Source organism: Triticum urartu, chromosome 3, assembly GCF_003073215.2.
Source record: "Triticum urartu cultivar G1812 chromosome 3, Tu2.1, whole genome shotgun sequence".
Lineage (NCBI taxonomy): Eukaryota > Viridiplantae > Streptophyta > Magnoliopsida > Poales > Poaceae > Triticum > Triticum urartu.
In genome coordinates, this window is record NC_053024.1 from 589,210,972 (window position 1) to 589,222,638 (window position 11,667).

The 11,667-nt window shown below is 44.8% G+C and overlaps 1 protein-coding gene across 7 annotated transcripts; it reads left to right on the forward strand.

Annotated features, from left to right (window-relative positions):
- Window positions 1-330: 330 nt before the first annotated feature.
- On the forward strand, window positions 331-7,122 carry LOC125545184 (gamma-interferon-responsive lysosomal thiol protein-like). 7 transcript variants are annotated; one of them, XM_048709066.1, is made up of 11 exons: window positions 331-948; window positions 1,029-1,187; window positions 1,899-2,083; window positions 2,211-2,284; window positions 2,940-3,014; window positions 3,177-5,674; window positions 5,775-5,840; window positions 6,025-6,165; window positions 6,244-6,336; window positions 6,418-6,534; window positions 6,854-7,122. In XM_048709066.1, exons 6-11 carry the CDS (start codon window positions 5,426-5,428, stop codon window positions 6,908-6,910), a joined length of 723 nt encoding a protein of 240 aa, XP_048565023.1. In that variant the 5' UTR covers window positions 331-948; window positions 1,029-1,187; window positions 1,899-2,083; window positions 2,211-2,284; window positions 2,940-3,014; window positions 3,177-5,425; the 3' UTR covers window positions 6,911-7,122. The 7 variants fall into 7 exon arrangements, 4 of the variants coding, with proteins under 4 accessions (XP_048565023.1, XP_048565020.1, XP_048565021.1 ...); XM_048709063.1 differs by having other exon boundaries at window positions 1,076-1,187; XM_048709064.1 differs by having other exon boundaries at window positions 331-889; window positions 1,076-1,187.
- The last annotated feature ends 4,545 nt before the right edge of the window (window positions 7,123-11,667 follow it).

The following is an 11,667-nucleotide window of genomic DNA, read 5'->3' on the forward strand; positions in this document are numbered from 1 at the left end:
ACTACAGACTGCAGACAAAAGACCGTTGGTACCGCCAAGGGCTCCCACAGGGCCATCCGACAGCCATGCTCCATCTTCACACGAGGGCATCCGACCGCGGTCCAAGACGGGACACTGAGCATGCAGGTGCGCAAAACTTGCACGAAAGCCTTGTAGACCCATTCTTCCACCGCTTTCGCCATGTGCGATGCTCACGCCATGCAACCGATAGCACATACCGCGTGTCCGCCGGCATTAAAACCATTCAGCTGCGCATCAAAGGCGCCTTCCCACGATAGCCACGTCATCACAGGTACGACCAAAAAAAACACGGTAGCGATTGGGTGAGAGGGAAAAGGAGATGGGGGGTTACGCCAGAATTACCACACGCAGCCTTCTCTCACCTCCTCTCCCCCAGAAACGCCGCCGCCTCCTCATCTCGTTTCTTTCAGCTGCCGCCAGATCTAGGAAGCCACCGGGAGGAGAACAACCCGCCAGACGCCACCCCCGTCGACCTAACCCGCATCTCCCTCGCGCCCATCGTCCCCTCTTGGCGCCCCCGCCTCTCCTCTCCCCCATTCTCCTGCCGCATTCCATCCCCTGCTCCTCCGCCGTTCGAGTTGAGTCGTTGCTGCAGAGAGCGCCGCCTCCACTCTCCCAGGCCTTCTCCCCATCCGCGACGTCGGCACACGGTGCGGGCAAGCTGTGGCGTGTCGTCGCCGTGCTGGGTTGGCCGGCCGGTGCCGCGCGGATCCGGTTGGACGAGGTCGTTGGCGACCTGCCGCGGGAGGGGGACAGCGGGATCTGCGCCAGGAGGTCCAGGGCACGCTGCTGCCGCTCGTGCAGCAGAACGACGGCCTCACCGACGCGTCCGGGGAGAACTGCGTTGGCCTGGTCTTGTAATGGGCAGGTGAAGTCATTTTTATGGGATGCAATAGTTCTTCATCCACTTCCACGGCCCCAAAAACAGTACGCCCCCATCTTTGGTGTGGTTTGTGCATTATTATCATGCTGAAGTCAACAGTTCTCACTTTTGCTGAAGTCAACAGCTCTCAGTTTTGCTGATTTGGTGTGATGGAATGTAAATATCGAACAGCAGCAGCCCTCACCCGAGGCGCAGAGCAGCCAGAACCAGTGATGATCGTGAGATCCTGCTGACGATGATGGAGCTTCTTAATCAGTTGGATGGATTTTATGAGCTTAGCAAGGTAAACTGACATCATCGAGTATTTTTCTTCTCTAGATGCCTTTATGCCATATATGAAAAGGAATGGATTCAATTGAAGTAATTTACTTGCCTGAATGTGTGTGTGATATGCACTCTAGCTTTCCTAGCTCCTGGGTGAAGTATGGTAGTCTCGAGACGAATTTTGCAGATTAAATTTATTCTTCATCTTTGCTTCATTGCTTATATGAATTTTCTGGATTCTCATTTGCACAACATTTTATTTTAGTCCCGTTTCTAACATTACACCTTTTTTAGATGGAACAAAAATCGAGGACTGTAGGTTTTATTTTGTCTGATTGTTGACATGCCAACTGATTCTCTGCTAGGCTTTAATTCTTATGATTACTTTCTTACTGGGCTTTTTTTTGGGGGGGGGGGGACCCCATGATTTTATCCTAGCCAAAAATTGCTGAGGTAGGATAAAAGTAATGGGAATCCAATCCAAGCCTAATTCTCCATTTCAATGTACATAAAATTATTGATGCATCTCCATTTCAATGTACAGAAAATTCAGTTTGATTCAGACTCCAAATCTATGAACCATTCTTCCCACATAGAGTAGAAACAGAGCCCCTATCCACACATCCAGAACACTTTTTTTAACTCCTAAACTTAGCAAGCAGTAACTCATGCAGTGTAATTTCTTCAGAGCTCTATCAAGCCCGACATCTAAGTGAGTTGCTTACTGCAGATTTTTGGAAGGTTGAAGGTGGAATCGAACTCCGAGCTCGAGGTTGCGCTGGTGCAGTGGTGGCTGCGATCGGACCCGATCTAGGAAAAATCTTCCTCGTTTTTGGTCTGCATGGCGATGATCTGTTTCTTCAGGATCAGCTCGTTGCTAGAGCCGGCTCGGGACGCCTCCTAGACGACGACACGGTGAGTGGGTTTTAAATCTTTTGTTGCGCCGATCAGGTCGCATTCGATACGTATATGGTAGTGATGGACAGCTGACCGCTTGATTTGGTGTTTCTTCTGTGTGGTGTGGCGTGCGTGCTGATTTCAGAGCTTGAAGCGAGCGGAACACTGAAGGAGGATCTCGGGGATGAAGGAAGCGTCAGCGACGACCTCAGGCGAGAGGTATCGAAACTGCAAATCACTTTCCTATTTCTGCATTTCTTACTGTATGCAACTCCATTGGTATTCATATCTATAGCCTGTGGGGAGCAGCAAAAAAATGAATTTGTTGGTGCTTAAAATTTAGACTGGTCTGTTTGATACATCTGCACTGTCGAGGCGGTCTTCTTGAATAGACTCTGGGTGTTTTAGCCTAAATGGATTATTCAATGTTACGTATTATCAGTTCTAGATGAACTTTGTAGTTCGAAACGAGTTCCGAAATTGCCTGGGGGGCATGTTTAGTTTAATGTAGGGTGTGCTGCAGACCTAGAAGGAATATGTTGAAAAACTATAACTTTCTCCGTTCGTGCTTTCTTTGGTTGTGAGGATGTATATGACAATTGATTTTTGTGTATTTTCAGTTTTAAATCTAAATTTTATCTCCTGAGTATGCTTGAACAATGCATCTATTATGTAATCGGTGTGATGATAGAACTGACAATATGTAGTATAGCTTGTTGGAGTATAACATGGTCTCTTGATTTTATTTATCAAAAATCCTGGTTCATTGCATGCTTTTGTTATAGAACTCTGCTTTGCATGTTTTATTATTCTGAAAGTTATATGAGGTTTTAGCCAAGCTGTTTTTGAATTTATGATCAGGCATGTAATGCAGGTAATACTAGAGCTTCCAGCCTCCTCAGGCTGGCGTGGGAACATCAGTAAGGGCTTGGAGCCTGTCAAAGAGGAGGTACAACCTACTACTATCTGTTGAACTGAGCTGGACCTCTGCTTTGCGTTGGCAGCGACTAACTTTGCAGCTCTAATGTGTACCCTTGACTACGAGAACATGATCTAGCAGGCACCATACTTTTCTGCTTGTTAATTTGGCTAGCATTTTTGCATGTTTCAGGCAAAGAGGACACTGCTGATGAAACATGAGGCCGAGACTAAAACAAATGCCTATTGGCTCAGTTTGCTAACCCATATGCAGTCTGCATTCGTGCCGAGAAAGGTATTCTATATGTGAGGCTTATAAGTGCATATTCTATGGGAAACTAGAACAGAAATAAACCAACTCTCCAAAGCCTGTTTTCATGGACACTCCGTGTGCATTGTCCGTGTGCCACTTCTACTGTGGTGAACTATACGTAGTTACTCTGACTAGATTTTCTTGATGCAAGTTTTCTAGACGAACTTTTGAAAGCCTGCTGACCCACGACCATCTCGATGATAGTTATGATCACATAATTCTGGGTTGAGAAGTTTGTTGATATATCAAAAAGTTCCAGGGGTTGCCATATGAGTAACTGAAGGAAAATAAATAAAATCTATGTTCTATGCTCTTGGTTATACTCCACCTGGCTGCAAGTATAATCCTTTGGCTTGGCTGACAGTTGAGCATGCACGTAGGGCAGTCAGTATGTTTACTGAATTAAGTATAACTAAACCTTCCGCTTTTCTGCCCCCCACACCACCACCACCACCACCACCAAAGAAAACACAATAAATGCATATGAAGATAATACTGACATGGCGAGGAATCTTCCTCTGTAATTCGGGCTCTAGGGCTTTTCTTGACCATGCTGTATACACGAAATTTTTAACAACAGTTTGCTTTACATGTATTTGCTAATGTATGATTAAATCTGTATTAGTTGTATTTTTTAGCGACATTATTATTTGTTGGATCCCAATCCATATTTTATCCTTCTTTAGTCTTTTTACTACTATTTTCCATACTTGTGTCATTTACTCTACCATTGTTTCTTCACTGGCCACACCCGTGCTGGTGCCGTCGCTCACGCTCCACCTGAACAGCGGCAACTAGGAGCTGCCGCGTGGGAACTACGTGTTCGAGGAGCAGGTCATGTGCCTGGTGCTAGACGTGATGGCATGGGATCAGACCGTCATTACCAACTACCAGCAACAGAACGCGCAAGTCGTCTACGGCCTCGGCATGACGTGTTGCCCTTTGCGCTAGCGTAGTGCAACAAGCTTGCAGCGTTGCTATATTATTTTGTAAAGAGATAGAACTTGTAGTACTGATCATGTGAGATGCGCCGATGTGGTAGGCAACCATCTTTTTTGAATGAAATGTATTTTAGATTGTAAAGCTGACCAAAAAGAGCTGTTGAATGGGCGTTATCCTACCTGCCACCGCACAAACTTCCTCTCGGAAGGCGCCACAGGTGGCGCCCCAACCACTAGTAATGTACAATAGCCGAGCAACCATGTGCTACCACCCGTGTGGATCCATCACTGATGCTCACATTATATCTCCCCACATGTCTAGAGAACTAGGGCGGCAATCGCCGCCACTGCTGGCCGGTTAGGCAGGATCTATACTATTGTTGACCATTCGCCGCCGCATGTGGCTGCAAATGCAGCCACTACACACCTGGAACATCACAAAGGAGTCAGGGGCGGAGTCAGGATTGGGCCAAGCCCCGGGGCCCAGGCTTGCTACAGTGCCCTAGTGTCGCTACACTGAACACATCGTTTGTTCTTCACGCCCCAGGTCCAGCCCCCCGGGCCTGGGTCTTGGATCCGCTACTGACTAGAGTTACATATACACTTGAATCCTATAGGATTAAGTAGAGAGTGTTTGATGCCACAACGAAAACAAATGAATTGTAAAAAAAGGATTGCAATGGATGCTAGATTTACTATGAGATGTAGTACACATGAGTTCTTAGAAAAAAATCTTATAGGATCCAATACTATGAACCAAACGACCAATGCTGGAAAAAATCCTAAGGGTTCCTGCGAATCATAGGCAGAGCAGCCCTCCGAGGTATGTGTGATATGGAACTTGGAACCGTTGAGCCCCACATGACATGCCACACCATCAAAAGAAAAGGGTACTAGAATACACTAGCAAGTGGCAAAAGCTTCAAAGCTGGGTCACTCGATTTGATGCGCCGGCCTGACCCTCCCCGGAGCACAACTTCATAAAAACCTCCCTCCCGCGCAACCTGGGAGAAAGGGTAACCGCTCCAACAAAGGCTGCCTGCCAATAGATCAAGAGCATCTCCTCCTCCCTCTCCTACCCCCTCCAAAGAAAAGCATCTCTCGCGGCATAGAATAGATTCATCCACACGCATACCTAGCCTCGATCTTAAACTACAGTGGCTTGTGGGTTTTCTCCGCCGCCACGCCATGGCTTCCCTGCCTCTTCTTCCTCAGGTCCTCGTCCCCTTCCTCGTGCTGCTCTGCCTCTCTCCGGCCTGCGCTGCCCGGAGGGTCTCGGTGGCGGTCTACTACGAGACGCTGTGCCCGTTCTGCTCCGGCTTCGTCGTGAACGAGCTGGCCAGGATCTTCCGGAACGGCCTCTCCTCCAATGTCGACCTCCGCCTCGTCCCTTTCGGCAATGGGCGCTTCTCGCCCGACGGGTCCATGACCTGCCAGGTCTGCTCCCCATCGTAGGCCTCATGTCCCTAACTACGAGTTCGTTTTATGCATTGCCTCCTCGAAGTATTCACCTCTGCTGGGTTTCTTGATTTTGCAGCATGGGGAGGATGAGTGCCGACTCAACGCGATACAAGCTTGCGTTATCAGTGTCTGGCCTGATGCGGTAATGCCTCTTCATGCATGTATCCTCTGTTTCTTTTATCCAACAGTCCAACTCATGCTTTAGCGTGTAACAATTCAGTAATCATCCATCTATGATAAATCTCTCGAGCTCATCTGTCCCTCGGAGAAACTGAATTTAAGGCAGTGCACTAAGTGTCAGTATGCTTTCTCCTGAATACATACAGGAACGGCATTTCCCTTTCATATACTGCATCGAGCATTTGGCCCTGACTCAGAAATGGGGCGCGTGGCAGTCGTGCTTTCACGAAACTGGTCTGGCCTCTCAGCCTGTCTTGGACTGCTACAACTCAGGATACGGCAGGCAGGTGAGCTGAATTGTTTGTCTTGACCAATGGCAGTTGAGACTGTACAATCATCTGCTAAGAAACCAATTGAGTTTGCAGCTTGAACTCCAGTACGCGGCAGAGACGAATGCTCTCCAGCCCCCACACAAGTTTGTGCCTTGGGTGGTCGTGAACGGGAGACCCCTTGGCGATGTGAGTTGCCGCTTACTTTCATCCGAGAAACACTTTCCTGAATCTATCGGTCTGATTTAGCGTTACCTGTCATTCTGCAAGGATTACACCAATTTTGAAGCCTACGTTTGCAACGCTTATGACGGCGAACTTCCAGAGGCATGCAGGGGAAAGCACCTGCAAATTGCTCAGCACAAAAGAGCAAGCCCAGGACACAAGGTTTGCCTCGTTAACTGAACTGTCAACTGATCTTTAAAGTTTCAGTATAAGATGCTGCATTTCAGCTGGCCTACTGGGTCTAGATGTACCGATTTACAATCGGAATCGTATTTGCTTCTGCTGAAAGGATTGCGATGGCAGTTTTTCCTTTTGTTTTTGCGATGACAATGAACATTGATGCACTTTGCCCGACAAGAAGTTGCTTCCAATTTATGGAAGCCTAGTTTTCTTCTTCTTTTGTTTTTGGGCATGGGCACTTCACTTCGCATTGTTATATTCAGAGACATGCCTGATTGGGTTTCATGTTCTTATAACACAGAGGAATCCAAGAGAGATGGCCATTGTACTTGCTTTTTGCATTGCTCTGTGGTTCTGAAGCGATACTTCATCAAGATTAACCCGAACTTTTTCGGAGGCAGGTCAAGATAGTCCACTAACAAATAGCAGTAGCTGCATATATTGAAACGGGAAATTGTACATCCTTTAAAATAGTTATTATTGCTTTCATTTTATGCAAAAAGGCAGACGCTCTGTTCAATTCATTATTAAGATAGGAAAATGGGAGAATGAGCAGAGTTATTTACTAAAGTGTAAAGAGCAAAGAACAATTTTAAAAAGGAAGAAAATACAAGAAAGACGTTAGATTTCGGGCATGAATGCCAACGACCCATGGTTGATGTCCTCACTCAGAAGATAGTTCACATCGAGCACGGTAAAAGCAACTCTAGCGGAGTTGCCAAGTGGACAGCCTCCGTACTGTATATAGAGCATGCTCCATATTCATATGGAGATTGCCGAGGTAAAGTGCAAACACAGAATCGCCATAAAAGCCCCTTACATAATTTTTTCTCCCACGTGGGACCGGTTTGTCAATGGCTAGAAGACACCATCCTTCCTCACCTCGATAATGAAAGTTTTTAAACTAGGATTTCAACATGGATTAACAAAATGGATTTCAAGAAGGATTACAACTAGGATTTGAACAACCTTGGGCACTACGATTCTCTACTAAATGAACCAGGAGCTCTTCCTCCTCTAGAAAGTGACATCATAGGCGGGCAGACCGGGTGAGGGGTCAGCTGCCGCGACTTTTGCCGACCACGCAATCAATAAACACTTGGGCATCCTGAATGCGGGATACAACCACATTTTTAAGGTCCAAGTGAGTGCGGCTTCCATTTCTATGCAAGCATCTGTCGAGATGTGGTCGAAATACTCGAGGGTTGCGGGGAAGCGGTTGCGGCCGACAACTGATTCAGCCTTATCGCGTGTGTCGTCCTCGACCCACTCGGAGTAGTCACACGCACTCTCCCAGAAATCTCTCTCGGTGCGGTCCTCTTCGGTCTCGTTGAGGAAAGGTCCCCGAGAGTGCGCAGCCACACCGACATGGTCGATGGTGGTGATTGTGGCGGCGACTGGGAAGGGCGAAGAAAGGGGCAGGGTCACGGCCGGCTTGGGCATCGATGAGGGTGAGTGCGGTGGCAACGGCGATGGTGGTTTTATATACCCGCGAATGAGCGTGTGCTTGCTCCCGTAGGAGTTGTTGGGATTCCCCCAAGTGTATGGGCGAAGTAGAACAATAGCAACTATTTCCATTAGTTAGAGAACCAAGATTATCAATTTAGTAGGAACTTCTCCCAGCAAACAAAGTAAGCAATACCTGCACACAACACTCAGAACAACTTGTCCCCAACACAGCAAGAAGATTGTCAAGCCCCTTGCCTCGCAAGTCACAAGATTAAACGCAATAGATAGAGATAATTGGTAGCAAAGTACAATGATAACCGTAACAATTGTGTAGAATAGACCTAAGTGGCCATAGGTTCACTAGTGACATCTCTCTCAAACAAGAAAATGACATGGTAAAGAAATTACAGTTGGGCATCGATTAATATTGCAATATTTATGACTATGATCATTTATGGCATAATCTCATATAGACATTACGTCTGTGATAAGTAGACCGTTAATCCAACTGCATGTACTACTAGTACTCTACTCTAAAACTACTATCCAACATGCATCTTGAGGTATTAAGTTTACAAGAAACAGAGCATCACAATAAGCAAGATGATATAATGCAGACATCAATCAGTATGACGAAACACCGTCGTTTTATCTTCAGAGGCAACAATACAAATACGTGTCTTGTCCCATTCTGTCACTGAGATATAAAGCACCACAAGATTGAACCCACTACGAAGCACCACTCCCTCTGAAGAAAAACTCATCAAACTTGGCCAAAGAAAATAGATAGATTAGAGAGCATGCAAAGCTATTTAATTATACCAAAAAGACCCTCAAAAGATTCAACTGATTTCAATGAACAATCTGATTCATAAAGTGATAATCCATCATGTCCCAACAAACACACTACGGAAATACATTGAATTGACCCCGATCATGTGAAGCAGCTCACGGGAACATGGTGTTGAAGATCCAAACAGAGAGAGAGAATAATCTAGCTACTACTATGGCCCCTAAGGTTCTGATGGAACTACTTACACACAGTTATAGAGGCAATAAGGTTGATGAAGAAGCCTTTGATAATGGATTCCCCCTCAGAGCTCCGGAACATAACTCTAGATTGGATCTTCGCGAATAGGAACTTGTGGTGGTAGAAAAATTCTTCTAAAAATATGGCGGGAGGTTTCGGTATTTATAGGATTTTATGGCAATGGAATGGACGAAAGGCGATGCAGGTGGGCCCCATATGACTTAGGGACGACCCTAGGGCAGGGGCATGCTAGGTGGCCGTGTGGGGCCCCTATGGCTCCTCTCGATCTCTCGCTAAGCTTCCTAGGTCCATCGTTGCTTGAAAAAATCATATTAAATCGACAAGTTATTTTGGACTCCGTAGATATTGATTTTCCTATAAAATCAAAAGCATGCAGAAACATGAATTGACACTAGTCACTAAATTAATATGTTAGTCTAGAAAAAATATAAATATAAAAATATACAAAAATGATACTCCCTCCATTCCACAATGTAGTGCTTCCTTTATCCACGTGCTTCAACTTTGACCGTAAATTTAACTATCAAGACCGATTGCGGCAGGAGCAAAAATTATATCAGTGAATTCGTATTCGAAAGAAGTTTTTAATTATATAATTTTTTCTCCCGCCGCAGTTGGTCTCGTTGGTTAAATTTATGGTCAAAATTGGACATCGGGAAGCGCGGGCGCACTATATTTTGGAATGGAGGGAGTAATGTATTACCATAGAACAACCAAAAATTATAAATCCGTTTGAGACATATCAGCGTGCTCCAGCGGAAAACATGTGCAACACATGACATCGACCTTTAATTGGCGCTCTTTCCCGATGGAAAAGCGGTTGTAACATTGGCAGGGGCAGAAGTGGCAGCCGTACGAGACGGTGACAACGCCATTGACCGGGTTGCGTGCGGGAAGAAGAAACCGGACTGAGACTACCCTCCCGCTCGAGCGGTTATGGATGGAGGCCGCTCCATATCAATGCCCCGACTCCAAATATGGAGGCCCACATGCTCGATATGAAGCGCTCTCCATAAATTATGATGATCCAAAGGCATATGACGACTCTGTAATAACTAACAGATAAAAAGATGTTTCACCCTAATGTATGTTAGGTACTTAGGTTCGATATTATAAAGGAAAATAGCCAGAACAATGGAAACGACCAATAAAATTAAAATCACATTGAAAGTCAAACTAGCCTTCTTCTTCCTTGGGTTGATTGTCGTCTGCCAAAATCGCACTGAAGCAACAATAAAGAAAAGGAACACCTGTAAACGCCCATTGCTATATCAGACCTTAAAGATCGTAATAGCCAGTCACCGCTTGGAACGAGATCTAGAAGTCGCTGAAGAAATATCATTGGAAGATCACCACATGCAGACTTGCAATCCAACACCAACAATCCATACATTTCGAGACCCCGGACTATGCCTCATAACATGATGAAAGAAGATGTCAAAGTCACTAGACCAATAGCCAACCAATTGATGTCCTTCATAGACACACCAACTGCCAAGATCTAAACATATATGAACAGATCTAGCGACACAAATTCCCAGATCAGATGTCATCGAGGTAGGGAAAGGCCGAAGATACATTATTCAAACACAACGACATTAACTCATCGATGCCGACAGAGAAACAAAACCTAAGGAAAGACAAAAGAAACAGACCTCTCTTGCCACCGACGAGGCTTCTAGACCGTCGACGAACCGAGATGGCGGCAGCAGCTAGGGCTGGGAAGGGCCAAAGGGGTGTTGAAAATACTATAATAAGCAATGAAACATGTATTGGTAAACAATATGGCTCAATTTGTTGGGCACCTAGGCCGGCCCATGTCCGAGCGACCTATTTTTGAAATTTTATTTTCTTTTTTGTTTTCATTTTTTCTACTTTAAACAATTTGGGAATTCAAAAAGGTTTGGAAATTAAAAATTGAGAATTTTGAAATAAAATGTTTGTGGATTCAAAAAATGTTCGCGATTTTATAAATAATGTTTGCTTATTCAAAAGGCGTTCAAAATTTTGAAAACAAATGTTCAGGAAATCAAAAAATGTTCATGATTTTTAATGGAATTAAACAACTTTTAGCCAATTCATATCCTAAAAATTCAAAAACTGTTTGTGACTTAAAATAGTTTATTCATTCTATAATTTTTTGCTGATCCTAAAAATGATCATGCATTTCAAAAGATGTTCGTGAATTTCAAAAAATGTTCCACCAATTTCCAAAACAATGCTCATCCATTCTAGAAATGTTCGCCGATTCAAGAAAATTATTTAAAATACAACATATTTTTTAAAAAATGTTTGCAAATGGTATAAAATGTTCATGAATTCAAAAAATGTTCGAATTTTTTTAAAGTGTTCATGAATTTGAAAACTGTTCATGAGTTTAAAAAAGTTCATAATTTTTTTCTTCCGTTGCAACACACGGGCCCTTTTTACTAGTAAGTAATAAGTAATAAAACATGTTTTGGTAAACTGACTCATGTGTGAATTAAGAAAAATGGAATCCCGGAGAAGCTCTCTTGTTCCTGCTCGGTCCTGCCGTTCAGGCCTGATGGCCAACCAAAAATTGCCCACACGCCGGCATGCAAAAATATCCCAACAAACAGAGCCGACTAGGCTCA